The 27,920-nt window shown below is 48.5% G+C and overlaps 1 protein-coding gene and 1 pseudogene across 5 annotated transcripts in view; one reads left to right on the top strand and one right to left on the bottom strand.

The window, feature by feature from the left end:
• The window catches only part of TBC1D14 (TBC1 domain family member 14), a 104,953-nt gene that overhangs the window by 47,328 nt on the left and 29,705 nt on the right, over positions 1 to 27,920 (top strand). For 4 of the 5 annotated variants that reach the window (XM_045988374.1, XM_045988369.1, XM_045988382.1 and 1 more), the window contains 2 exons: positions 626 to 746; positions 26,960 to 27,078. In XM_045988374.1, the coding sequence (XP_045844330.1) occupies positions 626 to 746; positions 26,960 to 27,078 (240 nt within the window). Of the gene's footprint in view, positions 1 to 625; positions 747 to 19,736; positions 19,864 to 26,959; positions 27,079 to 27,920 lie in introns of those variants that run through there. The other variant, XM_045988398.1, reaches the window with a different exon arrangement.
• LOC123932481 lies at positions 20,511 to 23,424 on the bottom strand (annotated as a pseudogene).

Below are 27,920 nucleotides of genomic sequence, written 5' to 3' on the forward strand. Positions count from 1 at the left end.
ATTCCAACAAAGACCCTTGTTAAGCATAAGGAAACTGAGGCTCCGAGAGATGAATATACTGTTCAAAGTCACACAGTTAGTGAGTAATTGGGCCAGGGTTTCAATTCACTTCAGTCTGACTTTAAAACTCACTTTTTCTGGGGGGCACCTGGGTGGCTCAGTGGGTTGAGCCTCAGCCTTCGGCTTGGGTCATGATCTTAGGGTACTGGGATCGAGCCCTGCATCAGGCTCTCTGTTTGGCGGGGTGCCTGCTTCCCCCACTCTCTACCTGACTCTCTGCCTACTTGTGATCTCTCTCTCTCAAATAAATTTAAAAAAAAAACAACAACAACTCGCTTTTTCTGAGATATTTTGTTGTGATACAAGTATTTCCTTACTCCAAATGATAAAATTTGTACATGTCACAGTTGAACAACAAAAAGCTTATTTGTGGTTATGGGGCTCTTTCCCGGTTGCATAATTCTGTGTCTCCTCTGATGACAGGTCTGCAGAATTAAAACTTGTGGTTCCTCGTGGTGTTCTCTCAAAGGAAGGTCTACTTGTTTTCATTAGAGAGTGACCTGGCGGTCCTGGTGTTTCTGTGAATACCCAGAAGTTCCCTAACCCTCTTATTTTCTTCCTATAGGAATTTGCTTGCTAGAAAACAGAATGCAAGACTTGACAAACAAAATGACTTGGGATGGAAGTTATTTGGAAAAGTACCACTTCGAGAGAATGCTCAGAAAGATTCAAAGAAAATACAAAAGGTATACAAGACCCAAAAACACAGAAATATGCTGTGCAGCGCTATTTATGAACCTTGCGAAAATGACCTTTCTGGAGGCTTTGAAATTGGAAAACTTTGTGTTGATCTGCATGCCCACTTCCTAAAATCCGAGTCTGTCATCAGAAAGTTGATGCCTTTAACCTTTTCCATTCCTTGTCGCTTCCCGCATGCGCACAGGGGAGAGCTGGCTTCGCTCTGCGTAATGTCACTCGATCGGTTTTTCCAGCACTAGTTGCAGATGTGTTTATTGTCAAACTTTTATTAATTGTGTTCCTTATTAAAGCACTCTCCCCTCCAGTCCCATGGGTTTCTTGGAGTATAATCCTTCCGTTGCTGACTTGGCCAGGAATGCAGGGGCCATCGCTCATCCCCCTCATCCCCCCCCCCCCAGGAGGACCCCTTCCCCTTGTTGGCTTGGGAGCTGCTCCCTTTTCCAGCAGGGGGAGGGAGTCGGGTACAAGGGTCAGGCCAGGCCTGTCGTATCTCATCACTGAGATGCCGACAGCTGGAGGCATGTGCTCATCTTTTCAAAGAAGGCTCGTGCACAGACTCTGCGAGGCCAGGGGTATCTGTGGCTTGGACTTTGACTGTTACCGGCTGCGTCCTCCCCTGGACTCTTGAGTCCCAGCCATCCTCACAGACTGCCATTTGCCCAATGCCGTGACACTGCCCCCCAGCAGGCTGTCTTCTCCCACCTCAGTTTTGTATTCACTGACAGTTGTTCAGTGAATACTTTTGAGGACCAACTAAGTGCCCGACCTCAGGTGTGGCGCTGGGCTGAGAGAAGTGACCGCAGCATTTGCTCCAGAGCGCCCCTCTGGTAAGGAGAGGACTCCAGGGCAGGTAGGAGGAGGAGAACCGTAGGTGTGTGTGGGGGTGGGGCTGGGCCTGCTGGGCCAGGCCTCATACATGGTTGAGTTCAGAGGTGTGGCAGAGTTACTAAGAGGGGGATCCTGAATTGAGTGCTTCCTCTGTGCCAGTTTCAGATGAGTCAACACTTGGGTTTCTAGTTCATTTAAAGCTTGTAACTGCCTTCTGCAGATGGTACCATTATTATCTTACCAAAGAAGCACTTAAGAGACGGGCTGAGTGACTTGGGCAGAGCTAGACCCTACCCTAGGGCTCTCGCTGCTCCTCTGAGTCTCTGCAAGGAAGGGGTGGGAGAAAGTGGGGGCGGCTTGTGCCAGGGCTAAGGGGCCGGGGCTGTGTGTGGCCTGTACCCGGGGAGCAGTGGGAGGGGCTGTCCCTGGGGCCTGTGTCATGTGCTGGGCCTGGAACCTGTCTTTGACCTGAGGGCTTGGGGGAGTCCCAGAGGATTTTACTTACCTAAGGAGTGAAAAGGCCCCCTGGCAAGAATGTGGCTCTTGGACTAGTCCAGAAGAGTAAGTGGGGTCTGGCCTAGCACTGTGGTTCTTGTGGGTTGAGGGTACCAGATGTTCTGGGTAGAGGGGCACGGCATGTGTGGAAGGCAGTGAGGGCATGCCGGGGCTCTCTGGCTTGAACAACATGGGGGATCTGCACGCATTTCATGTGTTTCTGCCTCAGCAAACTGAAGGTCTGAAGGTGTTCTGAAGGTTGTCTGACATTCCTTATCGCGATTGTCTGGGCTCAGGGAACTTACCAAGTACACCGGTATTGGAATTCGTTTTTATAGATTGTTATATTTTGAATTGGAATCACTTATTGTGTAGGCTTAGTATAATAGCATACAATTAAAAGGTGATGCATTTATATGCAAAGCTCAGCTGTAAATTTCTTAGAAACTAAATAGCAAAGCTGAATTTTTAAAGAAATCCACACTTTGAAAAAAAGTAACCATTGTCCTTCTGTAGATTTCCCCATGACTCACATCGTGTCTGAATTTCTTTGTTATCTTTGTTGAACCATTTTTTTTTTTAAGGTGAACATGGATTATGTTCTTGAACCTAAAGGATTTTTGTGAACTGAAATGACTAGGTCCGCTAATCATGTGGTAACACAGTACTGCAGAGAAGAGGGCCATCTGGCTTCAAGCATCAATAATAAAGGATGTAATTGTACCTGCATGAGTCACACAATCTGGCCTGCGTCCTATTCGCTCCTGCTTTGTGTCTCTGGCCCTCGATCCCATGCCTCCCTCCTGGGACTGGCAAGGCCCATGGGGGATCCCGGGCCGGGGACCTGGCACAGGGGAGGAGGCCCCCGGGCATCGGGCTGGAGCTGGCTGCCGTCACAGGAGTCGGCTCCCATTCTCTAGAGAGCCCGGAGCCAGGGCTTAGTTTCGGGGCCTGTGAGCCCAAGCAGTGCCAATGACTCCCGTTAGAGCCAGAGCAGCAAGAAGGGCTTAGGACACTCGAGTTCCTTTTCCTGCTCTCTTTGGAATGTGTTTATTGCACAGTGATTTAAGAGCGTGGACTTTGGAGTCAGAGCGCAGGAGTTGGTATCGTGGCTCTGCCACAGCTCAGCTAGGTGGGCAAGTCCCATAACCCTTTTTTTTTTTTTTTTTAAGATTTTATTTATTTATTTGACAGACAGAGACCACATGTAGGCGGAGAGGCAGGCAGAGAGAGAGGAGGAAGCAGGCTCTCTGCCGAGCAGAGAGCCCGATGCAGGGCTCGATCCCAGGACCCTGGGATCATGACCTGAGCCGAAGGCAGAAGGTTTAACCCACTGAGCCACCCAGGCGCCCCGTCCCATAACCCTTTTAAGCCTCATTTCCTCCTCTCCAGAATCTGGAGAGCCATAGGACCAGCCTTGGAGGGGCAAGGATTCAGTGTGCGAGTGGACATCACATGCTTAGAACAGCGCGAAATGTTGTAAGTGCCGGCAGGTGTTTGCTGTTATTATTGTCCCCTTCTTGTGACACGCAAGAAACAGAACAGTGTGAGAGGATGAGCCTGACGCCTCCATGCGTCCTTTCACTTACACGTTCAGCCTGTGCCGAGGCCAGGCCTGTGGCTGGGTTGGGACACCTCAAGGAGCCTGCGGTGCAGCCGAGGGGACAGGTGCGCACACCAGCCAAGGTCTTTGGACTTGCCGACCTGCGTGTGATTTCCAGCCTCACCTCCCCTTATCTGTGTAACCTTGTGCCAGTTACTCCTGGGCAGCAAGGGCATTCTGAGTCTAACTCACTAGATTGTTATAAGAGATCACGTATGTGGAATGTTTTTGTCCCATGTTTCCCACAGCCCTTGGCCCAGAGTTAGTACTCAAGGAGGGGTGGTTGTGACTTTTAATTAATAGGTCCAGCAAGTGGCAGGTGCTACCTCTGATTTGCCCAGGGCGCCCTGGGACGCATTGGACTTCCTCGTAACTGGGCCAGAGTCTCTTACCTTGAGACGTATGGGTACATGTCTGCCATTTTTAGGAAATGTTACTTTCAGATATCTTTTCAAATCTCATAAAGGTTTTGAAAAGTAATTTTCTCTCTGCTTACATTATTTCAGAGAGATTTTCTAAACAGGAGAAGCAAAAATGAACAAGGATAGCTATGAGAATGACCCTAAAGCATGGTTCTCAAAAGTATAGTCCGCGGACTAATATTGTCACCATCTGGGTGTTTGTTAAAAACCCAGGTTCTCAGGCCTCATCTTAGACCCACTGAAGAAATTGTGGGGCTGGGGGCACCCCAAGTAGTGTTCTAGCAAATGCTCCAGGTACTGGTCACGCGCACTCACATTGCAGAAACACTACTGTTAGAGAAGGGGTTGTTGGGTATAGGAGGCAAATAGCCATCTTTGCCCATAGCAGGTTAAATAAGTGGTCCAGAATATACCAGACGCCCATCGTGGCAGCTGCTGGTGAACTGGAGAGGCCGCTGAGAATAAATTTGTGAGAATGCATTTGAACACAGCTGTCTTGGGGTCTCCTGTCCTTGGGTTTGTACGGGGCGGGGCTCTGGCCACATTGGCCCCTTGGGGAGGTGCATCCTTTGCCTTGTGAAGAAAGAGGAACCTTCCTTCTTGGATTCAGCGGTCCTTTGCCCCGTAAAGTTGAGCCACCATGGAGGTCCCTCCCAGGATTGCAGTGAAGGGCAAGACTAACATGGCCCCTGCCTTCGTTGGACCTTACCATAGATCAGGGACACACAGCTTGAAGCACAGTAACTCTGCAGGTCATTGCAGCTGTGATAAGACTGTGAAGAGAAGTGGCGTGCAGAAACAGTGTGATGGAAACCCATCCTAGGGTTTCTGCATCACTGTTTTTTCAGGTGACCACCCATTGCCAGGTCCAGGGGTCATTCCTCAGCCCACGTCTTATCAAACTGTCTTCTGCTCCTTGCGAGCCTTTCTGACCTTGACTTCGGGGTCACTGCACTCTCCTCTGCGGGGTGCCCTTTGGATTTTAGAGGGCCTCTCAGGTGCTTCTCTGTCTGTGGTCACCCCCTAGGGGACCACAGTGGGACTCGAGGCTCCACCAGCAGCCCCCACATTTGTTCCCAGCCAGGACCTCATCCTTGAGCTGTAGACCTTGCCAGCATGTTCCACTGGGTATCCACCAGCCACTTCCTGTCTGACTCTTACTTTGCTTTTTCTGTACCATTGGGCCTATTCCCTTTGTATCTTTCCCCATTTTGGAAAGTGATAGCCTTTTTTTTCAGGTCTAAGAATTGAGAGTTGTTCTTGACTTCTCTCTTCCCATAGCCCCCTTCCAGCCTGACTGGTGTTTTGCTTTTGTTTGCGTTCTGCCCATGACTCTGACGTGCAGCCGGGTTTGAGAAGCTGTGACTTGCTGGCGAATTTGGGTACTCTGGTGAAGTTGTGCAGATGAAATCTTATTAAAAGATCTCACTGCCATCGCCTGGCGTGGGGGAGTTGTGGTTTACTGTCTCTCGGTTGCTCGAACTATCGGAAGTGGGGGTTGGATTTATAAAGATAAATTAGCAATACTTACTATCCTGGTTCTGTTACTTGGTAGAAGATGTATAAGATGTTAACCTATTAAGGAAAAGAATACACCTGGGCATCTTATCGCCCCGAAATAACCACTGTTTGCATTTTGGTATTGTTCCTTTCAATGATTTTTCCATGTGCGGTCTTTTGATTTTTATTTACTTATTTATTTTGAGGAAAAGCCCACTTAAAAAGTCAAAGCGAGTCTCTGTAATCTGAGATGTCAGAGGATCTCAGGGCTGCCCACATTTAGCGAGATGCTTCCAAGCAGAGTTTGTAAATCCTTGAAACCTTACAGCAGGTACATAGACTTGGGGATTCAGACAGTGTCCTGTTTGAGCTCCAAGGCAGCTGCCAACCGGTAGGGACTGCCACGGGCAGTGCGGACTTGTGGGCTCCCATGTCCTGGATAAGACATGTCATTTGAGCAGAGAAGCGTACACGTGTTTGGGCGTATGTAACCTGGAATGAACTTGGATGGCCTTCTGGAATTTCCGTTCAGCTCTTAGATGTGAAAGAGAGAATCCCAGAAGGTGGCAAATCCAGAACAGCTGAAAGCAATATTCATTCTCCTCACTCCTGGGTTCTGTGAAGTCTGGGTGGTCAGAAAAACATAAACCATCACAAACTGCAGAAAAGACAAAGCCTGGATGGTTAGTGCAGGGGGCTGGTGATGGGCCTGCAGGTAATTCTAAAACAACTTGAGAAAACTTCCTTCATCTTCAAAATACGGTTGAACCCATTTACAAAAAAGAGCAGGTTGAACCCATTTACAAAAAAGAGCAGTTGTGGGTAAGGAGTAAACACACTCTAACCTGTCTCCTGATGAGCATAGCTATAAAACTGGAACATAATATGTCATAGGTAGAGTAGCTTTTCGAGCCTTCTGGAAAGTAAATGGTAGCAGGTGGACCATGGGAAAAGATCACAGCTCAGAGTACCGCTGACCCGACTGACCCTACCATTTTTTCCTCCTCTGATATTCCACAGCCCAAACTCAAGGTATCCTAAGACCCAGAGATGGGTGTTAATAAGCACTAGGTATTAGAGACGGGTTAGATCAGAGTTAGCACTAGGAAAGCCGTTCTAGTTCTGGATGAGGAGTGGTACTCTCACACTCAGAATGCAGAAACCCTACTTTTCATTTTTTCCTTTTCTCTGATTTCTCACACCCCAGGCCCCGTGCAGTCTCCTGACAGAGACTCCAGCAGGAGCCTGAAACTCTCAGGAAGGGGACCTGATAAGAGATTTGTTCCCAAGATGGTGGGGGAGACCCCTGATGCCCTCTTCTCTCTCCTCCTACCACTTGGGCCAAGGTTGTGGGTGGTGTGTGTGTGGTTAGAGAACTAGAGAAGGGGTGACCCAGGGAATCTGTAAGTTCTGGAGACATTGTGGAGAGGAGGAGCTCAGGAAAGTACCCTTGAAGGTTATTATGAACTCCTGGGCTGACTCCCACGTTGTGGATACATGGATCTGACCGACTAGCAACAGTAGACTTGAGAACTGAACTTCAGCAACAGACCAGCACCCCGGTCCCATGCTTGCTGCTGGGCGATGCACATGATGAGGATTGTAGCCAACAAGTGCCATGAAGGCTTTGAAAAGTCAGCTGACTTTGGAGCCACAACCCAGGAGCCCCTACACAGAACTTTTAAATGAAAAATAACAATAACATGGGTTATTGCCTGGGTGGCTCAGTAGGTTAAGTGTCTGCCTTCAGCTCGGGTCATGATCTCAGGGTCCTGGGATGGAGACCCGCATCAGGCTTCCTGCTTAGTGGGGAGCCTGCTTCTCCCTCTGTCTCTACCTGTGCTCTCACTCTCTCTGACAGATGGATGAGTAATATCTTTAAAAAAGAAAAAAAAAATAACTGTAACAATAAAAAGCTAATAAACAACAAAAAGCTAACTGGATAGGCTCAGTAGCAGAGCAAAGATGATAGCAGAAAGAGCGCGTAAACTTTGAGATCGGTCCATAGAAACCATTCCGTCTGAACAATACAGAGAAAAAAGATTGGAGAAAGTGACCAAGCTTTAGGGACACATAGGGCAGTACTGACAGGCTGAACAGTGGTGCTCTTGGGGTTTTGGAAAGAGAGGAGAAAGATGGGGTGCAGAAAACATACTGGACTAGATAGTGTCTGAATACGGCTTAAATCCGACAAAAGATCTAAGCTTATAGACTTGGGCGGGGGGAGGCTCGTTGAACTCCAGACAGGAGGAAGGAGGACAGGAGGAAGCCACAGAGGACCATGCCAAGACAAATCATAATTGAACTGCTGAAAATAAAGACAAAAACTATCTTACAAGCAGCCGGAGAAAATGGATTACTTACTGGGGAGTGATAGTTTGAATAACTTCTATTGTTCACATCAGAAACCTGGTTTTTAAAAGTACTGGAGGAAAAGAGCCATCAGTTCCAAATTCTGTGTCGGGCACAAAACTGCAGGGTTGCAGGTGAAACAGGGGTCGCAGATGAAGGAAGCATGGGAGAATTTGTTGCCAGCAGATCTGAGTTGCTGAAGGACGTTTTTCAGATGGAAGGGTCATTATACCTGAAGGAGACTTGGAACATTCAGAAGGGAGAGGAGAGGAAGAGTGAGGCTCTAGGTAGGTACAACAGACTGCTGTTCTCTTCGTGAGCTCTTTCTAACGTGTTCTATTGAAGCAAAGACTAGAACATCATCTGGGTTCTCAGTGTCTGTAAATGTCATATAAAGGGATATGGTGGTAAGAGGCTAAAACAATTAAATGTGCATTATAATCCCTAGGTCAACTGCCAAATTATAACAAAGAGAGAATAAAAAACACAAGACATTAAAATGAAATTCTAAAAAGTTAAAAAAATGAAACCAAGGACTGGAAGGAGGAAATAGAGGAAGGAAAAACAAAACAGACAAGATTATAAACTGAAACATATCAGTTATTATATTAATATAAATGGTCTGAACATACCAGTTGTGTGTCTGAGGGCCTAATCCTGACAGATTGTCAGAATGGGTGAGAAAATTAAAAAGACCCAAATATGTGTTGTCTAAAAGAAATTCACTTCACATGTAAAATACGTAGGTTAAAATGAAAGAATGGGAAAAGGTATACCAGGAAAGCACTAATTGGAATGAAGATGGAGTAGATAGAGTAGCATAAGAAAAATTAGATTTCAGAGGATGGGAAGTTCCCAGGGATGAGGCAGAATATCACCTGATGAAGACAGAATGACTCTGAATGTGTGTGTACCCAAGAGAGCTATGGAATGCATGAAACAGAGATGGGCAGAGCTGTAACACGTGTACAAGTCCACAGTTATTACTGGGGTGTCAACTCTAAATGGTGACCTATAGACCACTGACAGAATCAGCCAGGACTCTGAAGGACTGACTATGGGCCGGCTGAACTGATGGGTGTTTGGAGAACGCTCCGGCCTCCCACAGGAGCACAGCACACATTCTTGACAAGCATGCATACAGCGTGCACCAGGATAGACTATAACCTGTGTTATAAAAGCAACCATAAAGCTGAAAGGATTAAAATGACACAAAATAGGTACTCTAACCACAGTGGAATTAGATCACAAAGCCGTGACACAAAGATAGCAAGGACCCACCCCCAAACTTGGAAATTAAATAAGTAACACACTTCTAGATAAATCATGGGACAATAAGAAGGTCACAAAGAGAATATTTTGGACTGAATGAAGATAAAACATACCAAAATTTGTGGGATATAATGCTTAGAAGGAAATTTAAAGTGTTAAAAGGTTCATGTTAGAAAAGAACAAAGTTCTCTGATCAATAATCTGATTTTCTACTCTAAGAACCATAAAAGAAGCAAATAAACCCAGAGCAAGCCAAGTGGGGGAGGGTATAATAGACATAAGAACAGAAATCAGTGAAACTGAAAATGAAAAATAACAGTGAAACCAAAAGCTGATTCTTTGAAATGATAAAGAAAATTGATTAAACGCTAGCAAAATTGACAAAAGAAGAGGTAAACCAGATTATCAATAAGAGTGAGAGAGGGGATATCACAGAAATTAAAACAACAATGAGAACGTCATGGATAACTCCACATGCATAAGTTTGAGAATTTAGATGAAACGGTCCATTTCTTTGAAAATCACAAGTCACCAAATCTCATCTGAGATGACTAGATGACCTGAATCACCCTCTAATTATTAAAGAAATGGAAATCTCCAAGCCCAGGGAGTGTCCTTGGTGAGTTCTGCCAGTATTTAAAGAAAAATAACACCAGTTTTAGAGGCGAGCCCAGCTCCTGACACATTTTACGAGGCCTCTATTACCCTGATACCAAAGGAGACAAGTGCAGTACAGAAAAATTTGATTGCAAACCTGTCTCCCTTATGAAGATGCATGTAATCCCCAATAGAATATTGGCAAGTTGAATCCATTAATACTTAAAAAAAAAAAAAAAAAAAAGGTCATACCCCACAACTAAGTGGCGTTTTTGCCAGGAATGCAAGGCTGGTTTAGCATTTGAAGATCAGTCGGTGTAATCCACCATATTGACAATCTTGGGTGAGCCTCAGGGGCCTTATCTGAGTGTAGGAACCTAGTTTCAAAAGTTGACAGGCTATACAGTTCCATATATGTGACACACTGGAAATGACAGCTGTATGTAGTTCCAGGGATGGCATGGGGTGCAAGGAGGTCTTGGGGCTGGTAGAATTTCTCTGCATCTTGGTTGTGATGGTGATGGCTGGAAAAAAGATGTAGAACTTTCTGTTCTGTGGTGGCGGTGGCTGTTAGAAGTCATAGAACTATGTACATCAAAAATATTTTAATTTAAAAAAATAACGAACAATGAATAAATCCATCAGGGCACCTTTGACCCACGTTTCCATTTCTAGGGATTCATCCTCGAGATGAATCAGTATGTAAGTAATCAGTATATAAGTAAAATGATGGTTGCTAAGAGTATCGATTCCAGCGCCAAAGGTTGGAAGCAAGCTCAATGCCTGGCAGTAGGGAATTGGTTAAATCCCTAAGTGGAATAAAGTGCAGATTCTAAAAAGCAAAACGAATAACCATTCTCTGTGCTCTGTACATGTAAAGATACATGCATATCTTTGTAGATGCAGTGACTCTGTCTGGAAGGACATTTACACAGCTGATCATGATCGAATTGTTTTGGAGAGGGGAATGCACTGGATATGTGGGAGATAGGGAGGAGGGTGACCTGCTTTCTCTGTATATCCTTTCGTAGCTTTTGAATTTTGTTCTGTATGCATGTCTACTCTAAAAAATATATTTTTTAAGATTTTATTTATTGGGGCGCCTGGGTGGCTCAGTGGGTTAAAGCCTCTGCTTTCAGCTCAGATCATGGTCCCAGGGTCCTGGGATTGAGCCTCGCATCGGGCTCTCTGCTTGGCAGGGAGCCTGCTTCCTCCTCTCTCCCTGCCTGCCTCTGCCTACTTTTGATCTTTGTCTGTCAAATAAATAAATAAAATCTTAAAAAAAAAAAAAAGAAAAAGATTTTATTTATTTATTTAGAAGAGAGAGAACAAGAGAAATAGAGGGTGAGCACAGGCAGGGAGAGGGGCAGAAGCAGAGGGAGAAGCAGGCTCCTTGCTGAGCAGGGAGCCTGATGCAGGACTTGATCCCAGGACCCCAGGGATCATGACCTGAGCTGAAGGCAGATGCTTAACAGACTGAGCCCCCCAGCCATCCCAGTCTAAGAAATATATATTTTTTTAAAGAAGTCTTTTTTTTTTTTTTTTAAGGTTTATTTATTTGAAAGAGATCACAAGTAAGCAGAGAGGCAGGCACAGAGAGAGAGGGGGAAGCAGGCTCCCCGCCAAGCAGAGAGCCCGATTCGGGCCTCAATCCCAGGACCCTGGGGTCATGACCTGAGCCGAAGGCAGAGGCTTTAACCCATTGAGCCACCCTGGCGCCCCTAAGAAATATTTTTTTTAAAAAGTGTGTAGGGGGCATCTGGCTGGCTCCTTTGGTAGAACATACAACTCTTGATCATGAGGCTGTCTGTTCAAGCCCTACATTGGTGTTGAGATTACTTAAGAATTAAAAAAATCTTTTTTAAAAAAAGAAACAGTTAATATAAAAAGGGGTTCCTGGGGGGCTCAGTTGGTTCGGCAACTGCCTTAGGCTCGGGTCACGATTCCGGGGTCCTGGGATCAATCCCCTTATCCGGCTCCCTGCTCAGTGGGGAGCCTGTTTCTTCTTCTCCCTCTGCTGCTCTGCCTGCTTGTGCTTATTCGCTCTCTCTGTCAAATAAATAAAATCTTTAAAAAAACAAACAAAAAACCAAACCAAAACAAAAAATGCGTGCAGAATGAGAGAGGAAAAATTTTAAGAGTTTTGAGCCCAGAATAGCAAGACAAAGCCAGAGGTGAATGGGTTTCCCCAAACACAACCCACATCCCTCCAGAGGGATGCTACAGATCGGACATTGACCTGCCCAGTGGCCAGAGCAAAGAGGGCTACGTTCAACAGCTGTGGCGGTCCCTTATCGGAAGCTGAACCTGTTCTAGAAGTTCGGGCTTGTCAAGGTGCTAGGCAGCATGTGTTTCTGTGCAATAGGGACCTTTCGATGGAGTCTCAGGAGGTGATCACACAAAGTTTCCAGTCCCGCTTAATTTGGGTTTTTGGAGAAGGAGCAGGTTAATTATTTATCAGACTTGTATATGAGGCCTTTCTGGAGGAGAAGGGAGAGCAGTGATGGGAAGTTTCTGTAGGGAAAATGACAAGGTCATTGAATTTGACCTCCGTGTTTATTCTTTGGATAGATTGTCTCCCACTGTTGTGGTAATGGTTAATTTATTCTGAAAAGTATAGCTCTTGTACTCAAGTGCCTTTCAGGGATATAAACTGAAATTCCAGTGCATAGTACCTCTTACGGTTTGCTTATTTTTCCTGATGTGGAAGTGACAAATTCCCCATCTGTCTGCCCATGTGGCTCCCAGGAAGAGAGGGATTTGGGAACAGAAGCCCGCATATTAGTTCCCCCGCAGATCTTCCTGGGGGTCAGGGCGGGGGTGAGAGGTCTGCAGTTTGGGAAGGCAGTTTGGGAAGGCAGGGGGACCATGAGAGGATTCTGACTGGGATCATGGGGCCCCAAGTCTTGTCTTAGTTCTGTCATCCATAGTCAGTTGTGTGGCCCTGGGCCAGCGACTTTATCTGCCCAAACTGCAGTTTCCCACTCTCCAAGGGTCCTATGCACCTTGCCCGTGCTTGGGAGGGTCAAGTAGGCTGAAGACACTCCCAGGGCAGCGGCTGGCATCCAGTGGGAGCTCAGTAAAGGTCAGTGGCTCCTCCTGTTCCAGTCTAACCTCATGGCTGCACCTTCACTGTCGTGGGTGGGTAAATTACAAAAAAACCAAAACACATAAAAACCAAGAACCAAACCAGCTTTGCTGCAGGAATGTTCAGTGTGATTTGGAAATTGCAATTGGCAAATCAGCCTTGTATTCCATCTGAAATGGCTTTAAAAATGTTTTGTTTTGTTTCAAATTCAAAATAATTTATGAAAAAAGACACAAATGATAGATGTAGGTAGGGTAAAACAGGAACGCCCTCTTCACCACAAGACTTCTGAGCCCCTCCTGGTGGGTGTCTCTGACAGGTTAGTGCCCACCTGCCCACACTGCTTGCATACACATTTCCACCACATAAATACAGTCGTGGAATCATAGGCCATGTGAGCTGTGCACACTCTCTTTGGCATGCACATGCCAGGTATTAGGGAAACTAGAACAAAGAAATGACTCAAAGCTATAGTAGGCTTGTGCTGAGCCGGAGAGCGCCACTCATGTTCTGCAGTCAAATGGTCAACCCCTGAGCTATACCCCCAACCACCCACATTCTGAAGCCGTTTCCCACTGACCTTGGGCTCTGGCAATGGCCCGTCCTGTCACTAGAACCAGAAAGATGCATTTCATGGTAGCAGCAGAACGGAGGCAGCTTCCTAGGAAGACCCGGACAGATGGCCTTGGGGAGCTTTCAAATGCTTTTGCCCTTGTCTGGGCAGTTTAATGTGTTGACTTGGAAAGAGTGACAGCCAAAGAACACCGCTCTTCCATTGATCTAATTAGCAGTGGAAGACTGAGATTCTCAGGTATTTTATAGTCTCTCAAACACTATTGGAGCAGCGGGAAGACACTTCCAGTGAGCGAGGGTCCTAGGGCCGGCTGGCTTGTCTTGCATGTCCAGCCTAGAGTGCAGGGCCCAATGCACGGCAGGCGGCCTGAGGAGGCCTTATCAGCCGGCTAGAGGCGGAAAATTTTCCCTTCTCCCCTTCTAGGTTCCATTGCCCATCCTATAATGGAACATAAGACAGATTAACAGGAGGAAAACTGATTTTGTATGTACGGGAGACTTGGGTTTGGACTTGGGGTAGTAGATTAGTGAAGACGTAATAAAGTTTTTTGATGCAGCCTTCTTGGCCCTGAGTTCTCAGTCTCTGGTGGCAAGGACGCCTCTGTCCCTCCTGATGCAGGGAGGGTACCTCTCACACAGGAGACTTATTCCTGCTTTCAGTGGGACAGAGGAAGGTCACGGTGTCCTTGCACTCACTGTTTCTCAAGAGACTTTAACTCGGAATAGTGTGCCAAAGTGGCATGTTTGCAGTTTTATATTTTGTGCTCCTTCATAGGTGACTGCATAGGACTTTGAGAAACCTCAGATTGGTGGAGAGTGAGGCATTTTCCTCACCTCTCTGTGACTTGTCTAACTTGAACTCAGAGTGTTACTTTTAAAAAACCACTCATCGGCGTGGAAGCACTTTGGATGGGGCCTTTGCATTGTAGAAGGTAGTGGAAACTACCCGTGGTGTTTCCGGAAGTAATAGGCAAGTGCTCTGTTCGTTCCTTGGTCTCATGGCTGAGTCTAATCGTTAATGTGGCTGTGGGCGCGTGAAGGAAGTGCCGGTGTCGGAAACTGAAATCTTAGTTCAAGGGCAGTCCCCCAGAGAATTCGGCTCTAGAGTCGAATAGCCTGGGTTCAGATTGGACCTTGCCACCTCCCATCTGCTGCTTTTCTTTTCTTTTTTTTTTTTCCATTTTATTTATTTTTTCAGCGTAACAGTATTCATTCTTTTTGCACAACACCCAGTGCTCCATGCAAAACGTGCCCTCCCCATTACCCACCACCTGTTCCCCCAACCTTCCACCCCTGACCCTTCAAAACCCTCAGGTTGCCCCAACCTCCCACCCCTGACCCTTCAAAACCCTCAGGTTGTTTTTCAGAGTCCATAGTCTCTTATGGTTTGCCTCCCCTCTCCAATGTCCATAGCCCGCTCCCCCTCTCCCAATCCCACCTCCCCCCAGCAACCCCCAGTTTGTTTTGTGAGATTAAGAGTCATTTATGGTTTGTCTCCCTCCCAATCCCATCTTGTTTCATTGATTCTTCTCCTATCCTCCTACCCCCCCATGTTGCTTCTCCATGTCCTCATATCAGGGAGATCATATGATAGTTGTCCTTCTCCGATTGACTTATTTCACTAAGCATGATACGCTCTAGTTCCCTCCACGTCGTCGCAAATGGCAAGATTTCATTTCTTTTGATGGCTGCATAGTATTCCATTGTGTATATATACACACTTCTTTATCCATTCATCTGTTGATGGACATCTAGGTTCTTTCCATAGTCTGGCTATTGTAGACATTGCTGCTATAAACATTCGGGTACACGTGCCCCTTCGGATCACTATGTTTGTATCTTTAGGGTAAATACCCAGTAGTGCAATTGCTGGGTCATAGGGTAGTTCTATTTTCAACATTTTGAGGAACCTCCATGCTGTTTTCCAGAGTGGTTGCACCAGCTTGCATTCCCACCAACAGTGGAGGAGGGTTCCCCTTTCTCCACATCCTCTCCAGCATCTGTCATTTCCTGACTTGTTAATTTTAGCCATTCTGACTGGTGTGAGGTGATATCTCATTGTGGTTTTGATTTGTATTTCCCTGATGCCGAGTGACGTGGCATCTGCTGCTTTTCTGAGGAGGCCACTCAGAGCCTCAGGTGCTGTGTTTGGGGACAGATAGGTGGGGGAGGGGACACTGGCATTGCCTGTGTTAGTGTCCTGGGGCCACTGTGACAGTACCATGGACTTGGGGCCTGAAAACAGCCCACATTTATTCTCCTACAGCTTTGGAGGTCAGAAGTCTGAAATGTGTCTTCCCAGCCAAAATCAAGGTGTAGGCCAGGCTGGTCCTTCTAGAAGCTCTAGGAGGGAGTCCCTTCTTTCCCTTCCAGCTTCTGGAGGCTGCTGGCATTTGTTGGCATGTGGCTACCTCACTCCAACCTCTGATCCTCTTGTCTCCCTCTCTTCCATAGTCATACCCCCCTCTGCCTCTCCCTTTTAAGGATACCTGTGGTTATTTTGGGTCCCTGCAGATAATCGAGGATAATCTCCCCCATCTCAGGGTCCATAACCTTAATCACATCTGCAAAGCCCCTTCTCCCATAGAAGGTCACATTCACAGGTGCTGGGGATTCCAACATGGTTTTAAGTGGGGGCCATGGCTCAGCCTAACATAGTCTCTACCTCATGGGATCATTAGGACTGAATGAGACTCACTGGGTCTCAGCCCAGTGCTCCCTTCTAGATAGTGTTCCAAGAGGTCTTCCCTGCCCTCCCTGTCTGGATGATCTTCCCGGCCCCCATCAGTCATCACGGTCACAGACTTCGCTATTTCCCATCTTAAGTTCTTGCTCGGTTGTTTCTTTACGGCTGCCTCTCAACCCCTGCTAGACTACGAGCTCATGAAAGCAAGGTCTAGAACTTGTTTGCTTAACCCATTCTTTATCTCCAGGGTCTGGAACTGCGCCAAGATTTAGTGGGTAGTTAATACATATTTGTTAAGTGGATGAATGAGTGTCAAAATTCAAAACATATCAGTTTGTGGGCGTTTTCTTCTTATTTTTATGACAACATAGGCATTTTCCCGTATCCTTAGATATTCTTTCATGATCTCATTTTTTACTAAGTAGTGGCCTTCTGTGTAACATGATTTACTTAACCAAATCCCCAGGACTGAAAGTTGTTCCTTCGGTAATGTTTTGATCCCTGTGAGATCCAGGGGCTGGTTTCTAAAGTGTATGCAACCCTGGGTGTCGTAGGAGGTGTGGAGGGCTGAGAACCCATTCGTCTGTGGGAAGGGAGCTTGACAGTGTTAGCCCTCTCTGGCTCCGGGAACTCCTTCCAGAAAGCCCGCAGTTAGCCCGCAGGCCAGTCAGCTGCCTCCGGGGGCTCTGGAAATCTGGGAGGTGTCTTGGGCACGCCTGTGGTTTAGCAGTCGTCTGCTTGCTGGTCTGGGATGATATGCGGGCAGGGACTGTGCACATCTGTGTTCGTCTGTGTACCTGGGGCCAATCACCAGAAGTTTGTGGATGGAGGGATGGAAGGGAGGGAGGGGAAATGACTGCTACTGCTCTCAGAGGTTTTATGGCCCCCTGAGGGAAACACATCTTTTTTTTTCCCCCCAAAGATTTTATATATTCATTTGAGAGAGAGAGCACAAGCAGGGGGAGATGCAGGCAGAGGGAGAGGGAGAAGCAGGCTCCCTACTGAGCTGGGACCCTGATGGCGGGGCTCGATCCCAGGATTTGGGATCATGACCTGAGCCAAAGGCAGATGCTTAACCCACTGAGCCCCCCAGGCACCCCAAGGGAAATACACTTTAAATAAACATGTAATTACAAGTGTGATCAGTGCTGTGAGCAACGGAAGCTGATGCTGGGAGAGAATGATGGGCCTTGTTCTGATCCGGGAGGGCAGGACAGGGGGTGCATTTCTGCTGTTTATGACAAGATCTGAAGGACGGTTACCAGACATTGCATAGTCCCTTTCACTTGTGAAGAAAAACTCTAAACCTACAGAAGGGTTCCAGGAATAATTCAGTAAGCACCATATATGGTCCGCTGAGACGGAACAGTCGCTGACATGAGGATATTCATATTATCGTGCCTCTATTTTTTTTTTTTTTTTAATGGAACCATTTGAAAGTAAGTTGCAGGTATTGTGACATCTTACCCCTCAATATGCCAGCATACAGGTCTACAGAGTGGAAGCTGTCCTATGGTCAGCATGAGGCTGTTATCACACCTAGGGGGATGGTCAGTAATTCCATGTGACTGTGACCGTGTTCACGACCAGACCACATTCTGCTTTTCCCCAGTTGCACCACACTGTTCTTATGAACCAGAATCCAGTCAGGCTTGCATATTGCCCTTAGCTTTTTTGTCCCTTTATTCTCTTGGTATAAAACAGTTATTCTGCCGTTTTCTCATGACATTTACCTTTTCTTTTTTCCCTTCCCTCCCCCTTCCTTCCTTCTTCCCTTCCTCCTTTCCCTCCTTCCTTCCCTCTTTCTCTCTTTCTTTCATTCATTCATTCATGACCATAGGTCAAAAATTCATTTAAAACATGGAGAAGTTGAGTGAGATGGTAAAATTGATGATAAGGGCATTTGAAGAATTAGGTATTTATTGGCATAAAAACAAAAAAAGAATTAGAACAAGATTGTTAGGTTGGATTTAAACCTACAGACTGGTGGGAACAAGAAAATACAACCTCTGGAGTTGTTCTTTCTACTGGACATCAGTCTAGTTAGTGTGTCTGTCACATTTTCTGGACTCTAATAAAGTAATAAATAGCAAGGGCACACCCTCCTGGAGGACTGAATAAACTGGCTGATATGTTAAAAGTGCCCAGGGATGAAGTGAAAGGACACCCCACTCTCCAATGCTTTTGTCTTCCAAATTTCGAGTAATTTCTCTTAAGGCTTTCCCTAATCCTTCTTCCAGAATCAACCCCTCTCCCTTGATCCTCCTGTTACTTTTTGAAACAGCTTTATTGAAGTATAATTACTATACAAGTTCTCATTGTCCATGTTCAGTGATTTTTAGGAAATTTATGCAGCTGTGCAGTTATCAGTGCACTCCAGTATTAGGATGTTTTCCTCATTCCAGAAAGTTCCCTCAGACCTGTTGGCAGTTCCCTCCTCAAGCTCCAGGCAAACAGTAATTTGCTTTCTCTCTAGAGATTTGCCTTTTAAAGAAACTTCATAGAAACGGAATCTTGCATATGACCTTAGGTTATGTTTTGGGGTTCGCCTGTCCAGTAGCCTGTGTGCACCCAACCTTCCTGCCCATCCCATGTCCTCAGTTAATGTGAGTTCATGTTGTGAGTATTCCCATCAGGTCTCCTTGTGGAGGGACGTTTTGTTTCTCTTGGGCAGGTTCCCAGGGGTGTGGTCGGTGTACTGGCCCCTGAGGGATGCCAGACTGTCCTCCAAAATGGCTGCACCTGCCAGTGACCTATGGCAATTCCCGGGTCTGCACGTGCTCCCCGTTACTCCTCCATCTTCTTGAGTACAGCTGGGTGGAAATCCTAGGCTTCTTCCCAGTGAAGAAGTTTCTGGTGGCAATTTGGGAATGCTGGTCTCCAGCAAATCAGCAGGGGAACCCTCCTTGTCCTAGTCCGGAGTCTTGGCATTGGCCCAGACATGGGCTGCCGGGAAGGAATTTTGCCCCTGCACCGATTTTAAAGATTCCTGTAAGCTGGGATATGGTTTGTAGTGGGATGCTCCCATCTGAGATGCACTGTGTGGCTGGCTTCGGTGAGTGCGTAAGGACAGGGCAGTGGTGTTGCCCGCACGGATCCTAACGCCCCTCCCAGCTGCCCCCCTCGGGAGCAGGCGTTCGTCAGGTTCCCATCGGGATGGGCTTCGCTGTGCACCCTGACGTTGGACTGGACGCACCTTCCTGCGGAAGAAAGATGAGCAACCGTGTGCTGCCCGCTACGCAGAGCGGAGGCACGCGGACACGTTCTGCAGCTCCGTTCGGTAGCACATGTTTCTCATTCCAGGACGCGCTAGGAGCGGAGCTCCGCGTGCTCGGGGTCTCGCCGCTGCCTATGGGGAGCGCGCGTTTCCCAGTGCGGTGCGGCTCCGCTGAAGGTGCGGGCTACGGTCCGGGCGGGCGGGGGGCGGACCCCAGAGAGGTGGAGGGAGCTGGGAGCCCCGCCCCTCCCCGCCCATAGCCACCGCCCACCGCCCGCGAGCCAGGCCTGATGCGCCGATGCGGAGCGCGAGATCCCATCTGCGGCGCGGCATCTGCGCGCCACTGAGCGGCCTGCCGCCCCCGCCCGCGCGCGCGCCGAGCCGCCGCCCGAGGTCCGCGGAGCCGCCCGCCGGAGCCCGCCCGGGCATGGAGCCGCCGGCCGCGCGCCCCTGAGCCCCACGGCGTTCATGGTGAGTGCGGCCGGCCCGCCCACCGGCCGGGCGCCTAGCGTGGGTGCGCCCGGGTGCGTGTGATGTGTGTGTGTTGCACACGACTTCTCCTGCGAGCCGAGGCTTGCACGCGGCCGCCGTGTTCCCCGCGCGCCTCCCCTCAGGCTTTGTGTGTGCAGCTCCGCGAGATTTTCCCCCGGGGGTCGGCCTCGGCGGAGGCAGTGAGAGATTTTCCCCTGGGGGTCGGCCTCCGCGGAGGCAGTGAGAGGCCGAAGGGTGAGCCGCCGCGTCCTGATTGTTGTCGCCCCACGGGGGACTGCAGCCTGTTCTCTGATCCGTGCCAGGCCCGGCCCCCTCTCCCCGGCCAGGGGGCCTTTCCCGGGATGCTGGGGGAAGCCTTCGTGCGGGGGGCGGGCGAGGGCAGCCTGCGCCCTGTTGGGTCAGACGGCAGCAGGGGCCAGTCTTGCTTGAACCCCCGGTTCGTCTTTAAGACATTGCACTACCCAGGCCGCGTATTAACTCGGTGTTCTGCGTATTTTGTAAGGAGCACGGCCTTGAACAGAGGTTCCCTACAGTTGCTTTCCCAAATGCCATTTCCGGTGAGGAGGGGGATGCTCTCTGGGAACCGCGCTGCCGGCGCTCGCCCCGGAGGTCCTCAGGGGGCCTTCTCACTGTGAGGTGAGGCGGGTGGTCACCAGGACGGCCTCCTGGAAGGCTGAGCCCTTGGGAGACCTGGACAGGCCACTGAACGTCCCAACAGACCAGAGCCTCTTTCCCCCCGCCAGAACTGCGGGTCACCAATGGCAAGGTGTGAAGCCAGCTGTGGCCTTCCAGCCTCTTCCCTGCTCTGCGTTTCCCCACGGCCCTGCTGGGGAAATACTGAGAAGGGTCATTTTGTAGTGACCCGGCAATGGAAAGAATTCTTAGCCATTTTCTGGGCACCTGCGGTGGCTGCCGTCTGGTAATCCATTCTCTGGAAGGGCGAAAGAATGCGCTCAAGGTCACGCTGCTGGTGGTGGTCAGTGAGGAGGTTGCGATTGAAACCTGGGCCTGCTGGCCCCTGGGTGCTTCTCCTGCAGGCTGCCTGGGTTCTTGGCCTATGAAGGTGTGGCCACTGTGGTGTCGTGGACAGTGGGTCTTGTGGGGACCATGCGTGATGACCTGCCTTACTTTGTTGCTGAGGTCCCTGCAGCACTTGCTCTCTTGTGGGAAGAGGCTAATCTTGGCCACGGTGTAGAGTTAGTCAGGGACTGGAGAACAGGTTTTGTCTGACGGCTGTGCTCTTTCCAGCCTGAGGAGTTTTCCAGGCAGCCTGGGGGCCTCCCCTCCTGCCATCCTGCCTGGAATGCTTTCTTTTCATCATTCAAGAAGCTTGATCTTTTCTTCCTCCTCTCAGACAAATGTTTGTCCCGCTGTCTTTTGTTTTTCATTTTTAATGGCAAGTTAAACACATACCTGAGGAGTCTGTCACCCTTATCCTCGCCCTCATGTCCCGATCACACGATCACATGAGGGCTGTGGCTCCTGTGGCGGGACGCATCAGATGGGCTCCTCTCACAGTTTACTTTCCAGCTCGCCCCAAGTCCAGCTCCTCTCTCGAGGCCCATCCCTCCGGCTCCAGGGAGCTTGCTGTTGGCACTTGGACTCAGCACCATTCCCCACGTAACGCGCTGGTCCTGACCCGCGGACAAGCCTGCTCCTGTGTGTCCCTTGGCTGCGGCTGGTGCTGGCAGGATGCCTCTCCCAGTGTCCAGCCCCGATCTGCCCTGTCCTGTGTCCTCTCGGGTGGCATCCTCAATGAGATGCTGTTCTGGATTCCTGCCGCTATAGACACCCAGTCCTCCAGCCTTGCTCTCTTGCGGCAGTTTTCATGATCTGCTCTCCTCGGCTCTGCCACTTACTGCCCCTCCCAGAGCCCTTCAGGGTTGAGGTCTGGGTCTCCTCAAGGGCTGGCCCCGTGTGGTCCCTTTGCAGATGAGGGTCCTTTCCATTTTCCTCCTGCCTGCTAAAGCTGCTTGGCTCTTGGCCCCTGCATGGAGTTGGGACCCTGCTCCTCTGTCCTGGCTTTTTCCCCTGACCCTTTGCTGGGTCATCAGACCACACCTACAGCTCAGCCCCTGGTCTGTTTGTTGCTGCTCTTGGTCTGGTCTTCCCAGCAGGATGTGGGGTAAACTCAGGGCAGGAGCTGGGACCTCCCATGCTGACTAATGAGTGGCCTGTAAACCTTTTTGACAACCCCTTGCACCCCCATCCCTTACACAATTTAAGTTGAGACTCTGGATGGAGTTAAAACTAGGTATAGAACTGAAAAAAGCTGTCCTGATTATGTGGACTCTGCTTTTTTTTTTTTTCTTATTGTTTGATTTTAAAGAAAATGTTGCCATGACCACTTTATCCCTGGAACTTTGAAGAACCCCGTTCTCTGTTTCCTCTGGGGCTGGGCAGTGTTGGGCAGGGTGATCTGTATTGAGCAGCCTGCGGGCTAATCAAAACTTGATCCCAGGGGCGCCTGGGTGGCTCAGTGGGTTAAAGCCTCTACCTTCGGCTTAGGTCATGATCCCAGGGTCCTGGGATCGAGCCCCGCATCAGGCTCTCTGCTCCGCGGGGAGCCTGCTTCCTCGTCTCTCTCTGCCTGCCTCTCTGCCTAGTTGTGATTTCTCTCTGTCAAATAAATAAAATATTAAAAAAAAAACAACAAAACCTTGATCCCATAGGGGTCCCAACAAGAGAAGAAACTTTGTGAGGAGAGACTGGCCTAAGGCTGGGCCTGGCCCCCAGGGGCTCATGCTCTAGTAGCTCTGGAACGGGCCTCACCTCCCCTCCTCCTGGGAGCCTTCCCAGAGATGAGGAGGTGGGTTGAGTGAGGACAAAGAGGACTTGCCTGGGTAAGAACCAGGTTTCCGACTCACTGTTTGCTTCTCACTCTGTCCCTGTCCCCATGGCTTGCCTAACACTGGTAGGTCACGGCAGAACGTCGTTTCTCCGGGGATTTTTATTTGTAGCCCTCCTCTCTCCGTGCTCCCCCCCCCCCAATCCCCAAAGGAGCCTTGGAGTGAATAGTTGTCTTTTTTTTTTTTTTTTTTTTGTTTCTGGTTAAACAATGATTTTATTGCTGAATGCTTAGACAAATTTATGCAATCAGGGCAAACAGAGGCTGTGGGTGACTCGGATTTCCAACTGAGGGGAGGGGACAAGACTTCCCTGGTCTTAGGAATATGGAGCCAGCTGGTAAACCCGGCTCTGGGTCAGAGTGGGCCAGAATTCGGCATCCTTATCTTTTCTGTTCCCAGGACGCTTTCAGACAGCCACAGCTTTCTCAGTTAAATGGTTCCTGATCCTCAGGAAGATCAGGAGCAAGTCCTTTGGACTTTAGAATTCTCCAGGTTTTATGTGCCTGTCACAGAATGCACTTGGGCAAGGTCACATGAGCCTCTCGGGACCACCCCAGTTCCTGAGGGAGTCAGGTCCTTCTTGGCCAGTGTGTACATCTGTCCCTCTGTACCCTCAGCCAGGTGGGGACACCGGGCAGTGAGGCAGGGTGGGCGGGGACAGGCCCTTCTCAGGAGCATGCTTGTGGCCCATGGTGGCGACAGTCAGGCGGCAGAAAAGGGCAGTCAGTCCTTTCTGGTTTCTAAAGTCAGTTTGTCACATTGGGAAAATGAGCTAACCGTTGACACCTCCATGTGAGGCTCTGGAAGAACTAGGTGTGGAGGGAAACCTGTGACCATTTCCAATGTTCCAACAACATTCACACCGGCAGTGCTGTTTGGAGTTCTGGATAAGTCTTTCCCTGCAATTTCAAGTATAGGCAGGACAAGCCACCTCTTTTTTTTTTTTTTAAATCATGCAGTGCTTTATGTGGTTAAAACAAAAGTATTTGCCCTACTTCTGCCCTTAATTCAAAATTACAGGTTTCTGTCATGGTTGAAAGCTTTTCTTAGACAGAATGTGAATGACTGAATTACTTCTGCATCATGTCTGTGAGTGGCTCTCATGCATTCTAGAGTCCTGGGAAGTGTGGCTGCTTGTGTGTCTCCTGCCCCCAGGTCCCCCGCTCCCCAGCGGGCTGGTCACCATCAGCTGGGCCTGCACCTTCCATCTGCTATGTGGGGACAGAGGCGGCTCCTGGCTTAGAGGGCTGGTGGGAAGGCGAAGTCACGCTGATATGTGTGTGTCAGGTTCTCGCAAAGCTCTCAGCTCATTCGTGGTGCGGTGGTGCGTCTTGTTGTGGCAGAGTTTCTGAGCGCTAACTGAAGGGATCTGATATTTTTGGTTACGAATCAAGGCATTTGGTTACTTTTACCCTTTTCTGTATTTGTGCTGTTTGCAGACTTTGCAGGGCTCTGTGATTGTTTGGTCCTAGGGCTGGTGGCCTGCTTGCTTTCTCTTTCTTTGTTTTTCTTTTCCTTTTTCTTTTTTTATACGCTTGTTTCAGGCCTAAGGGTAACAGCATTCAGCAGCCAGGGCTACCCTTTATTGAGAACTTTCTGTGCACAAAGCTTCTCCCTGTTCCTTAGATAGTCCTCTCTGGTTTGTACAGCTTCCTTCCCTTTCTGGACATGTGGACATGAAGCTCAGGGATTCCAAGTAAGGGCTTTGGTGGAGGCCACAGCTGGTTCTTGGTGGATCTGAATTTGTTCCCACCCCCATGTGGCTCCAGTGGCCGCACTTAACCCGTGTAGAACTGGGCCTTTTCCCTCTAAAAGTGCATACCTGTTTGAGTGTAATCACAAAGAGATTGGGCTGGTGCAGAGTGGCGGAATGGCCAACCCCAGCCCCTTGCTGGCTGTATACTTGGGGGGTAAGGCACTTCACTCTGAGCCTCAGTTACCCTGTCTGTAGAATGGGGTGAGATTTGCCATGGAGAATGCCACAGAGCTAGAATGAGACTGTGCGTGTAAAGCACACAAAAGCAAATAGAAGTGGGTGTCCATGTTCTGGGACATTTAACTTGGGCTTGTCGTCTTCGGCCTCCATGGTCAGCAGGTGAGTAGCACCTTACGGGGCTTTCGGGATTAATTCTTGTTAAAATCCAGCATGTCTCAGAATCTTTCTTAACACACAGCTTTGGGTAGATTGTCTCTAAAATTCAAGACTCTGATATCCTGGTGCTAGATGTGAAGCTTCCTGTGGCTCGATGGCCGTGTGAAGTTATAGCTGAGTGCCTGAAACCATGTGTGCTCAGCTGTTGACTCCATGAAGGAGGGAGTTTGTTTTCTCAGTTTCGGGTAGGTAGGAGTCATTTTGGTGTTTTAGTGGGACCATTTCAGGGTAGATGGTGACGGCATGTAATCTTGCACACCCAGATGCGCAGAAACTGCCCCACCCACCTGCTTCTTGGGGCGCCCCGTCTTGCAGCCTGTGTATTTTGAGGAAACAAATGCGCCTTTCTACTTTTTAGAGGCTTCTATAGGCTCTTCTGACTGAGGGAATAATTTCTGGCCAAATAATGTTACCAGTAACAGCCCCTTGGCAGCTAGTGTCGATTTAATTCCTTTAGCAGTTAATGGTTTTCGGCTCGTGATATTGCTTGTGTTGTTATCTGGAATGGTTATTTAAATTGTGGGTTAACTGTTCATTTGTTTTTCCTGTCTTGGCAGTTAGATGGTCTTCCTTCGAGCAGGAGGGTCCCAAGAGCCTTCTTTGTAACATAGGCAATAAGAAAGTATTGTTTTGTTTTTCTCTTTGGCAGGGGGCACATGCACGCACACCCACACGCATGGGCACACACGCACACGCTGTTCCAGAAGCTAGACTCTTTGGTGCCAACTTGCTTGACTCCCCGAACTCCTCTGGTTGGGCATTGGGAATGTGGGTCACCAGTTGTGACCAAGCCTTTGGCTATAGTCCGTGGGACACATCAGTGACCCAGTGCTAGTGAGTCTGCTTGTAGCACCAGTATTTATGTAACCACTTGCAGTGATGGCTTCATACAAAGATGTTAAAAGAATTTTTTTTTTTTTACGTTCCTGCTCTTAAGAAAATGGAACCGCATTTGCAACTCGTGGATGGACCTGGAGTGTGTTATGCTAAGTGAAATAAATCTGAGAAAGACAAATATCATCTGATCTCATTGAGATGTGGAATGTAAAAACCAAAACAAATGAATAAACAAAAAGCAAAATCAGACCCATAAGTACAGAGAACACACTGTTGCTTGCCAGGAGGGAGGTGGGGGCGGAGGGACTGAGTGGGAGACACATGCTCCCAGTTAGGGCACGAGTAAGTCATGGGAACAAAAGACCCAGCACGGGGAACATCGTGATGTTGTCATAGTATTCATGGTGAGACATGGCAACCCAACCGGCTGAAGCACTATGTTGTGCACCTGACACTAACGTAACATTGAGTCAGCTGTACTTAAAAAATACATCTATGGGGCACCTGGGTGGCTCAGTGGATTAAGCCGCTGCCTTCAGCTCAGGTCATGATCCCAGGGTCCTGGGATCGAGCCCCGCATCGGGCTCTCTGCTCCGCAAGGAGCCTGCTTCCTCCTCTCTCTCTGCCTGCCTCTCTGCCTACTTGTGATCTCTCTCTCTGTCAAATAAATAAATAAAAATCTTTAAAAAAAAAAATACATCTATGAAAAGAAACACTTCGAATCATTTTCTGCAAAAAACGTTTAACCTTTTCCTCATGTCGGAAACTGTTGGAAGGGCTAACAAAAATATATAAAATGCCATGAGATAAAAGGAAAGGGGTTTGAAATTTGGGTTGGAAGCATGTGGGGGTTGAAGCCAGGGATCAGATAAATGCTATGGCTCTGAGTTTCCCAGTGGCCACTGCAATAACCAGTAGAAGTTGGCTTCATCCAGAAGACAGAAAACAGCTCTTATCCTGGAGAAGCACAGAGCCTGAGGGGGGCTGCTGGGATGGTGGTCCTCAGTGACCCCCCCCAAACCCCCAACAGCAGGGGCAGCTGCAGTCCTCACTGCAGAGCTATACGACCGATCCCTCTAGTTGGCAGTGTTTTCTTCCAAAAAGGAAATGTTTTCAATGTGTTACCTTCAAAATGACTTAAAGGACCTCATTACAAAACAGCTCTCTTGTGCTTGGAGGGGCTTCATAATATCAGAACTGGCTAGGCCCAGAGTTACCCATTGTTTCTTTGTCCCAGGAATATGAAGACAAGGCTGGACGACCTAGCAAGCCCCCCTCTCCAAAGCAGAATGTGAGGAAGAATCTTGATTTTGAGCCACTGTCCACTACCGCTCTCATCCTGGAAGACAGACCAGCGTGAGTCTTCAAAAGATTCTTATAATCTCTAGAACATTTGCTTTAGTAGATAAGCACAATTTGTTGATCACATTTGTGTTAGAATAAGAGCTCGGGTCACTTGAGGGAAGAAGAGTAACCCCTGGTACATATTAAAATCCTCAGTTCCTCATTATTCCCTATGTTAACGTGTGTTCTATGATAATAATAATAACCAGTTTGCAAAACTGTCCTTTAACACAGAAGTTTTGACCAAGGTTTTCCATTCAGGTGGTTTTTCATTGTAATTTAGCATTTAGAAATACTTCAGTAGCCACTGTAGATTATGGGCTGACTCGTAATGGCAAGAAACACAGGGACGTGTCCTGCATCCTGCAAAGGGGGTGTTGCGGGAACACCCCAGCATGGTGGGTCAGCTTCTGGCCTGGCCTGCTGGCTTCTTGGAGATCTGCTGTACACAGGCCCACCTCTGATGTCCCGGGGCCTCTAGTGTCCATCCGCAGATGAGATGGGCTTTGATGACTGGTTTACAGATTACGTTTGGAGACATCAGTGAGGTAAAGGGACTGCTGCATTGTCCCAGGCCACAGCCAGTCTCTTTTTAAGTACTGAGCTTCCGTGAACATTGTGTTTGAATAGGATGATCCTGCAGCTTTAGAAAGAGGGAGAAAGAGAGATTGTTAAGACAGTGTTCTCTTAGATCCCTGCCCACCCTGAGATCTGTAGAAGTGGGTCATAGTCTTTTTTGGGGGGGGTAAGATTTTATTTTCCTATTTATTTACTTATTTAGAGAGCACGCACACGTGTGAGTGGGGGGGAGAGAGGGAGAGAGAATCCCAAGCAGACTCCATGCCGAGAGCAGT

Source organism: Meles meles, chromosome 2, assembly GCF_922984935.1.
Source record: "Meles meles chromosome 2, mMelMel3.1 paternal haplotype, whole genome shotgun sequence".
NCBI lineage: Eukaryota > Metazoa > Chordata > Mammalia > Carnivora > Mustelidae > Meles > Meles meles.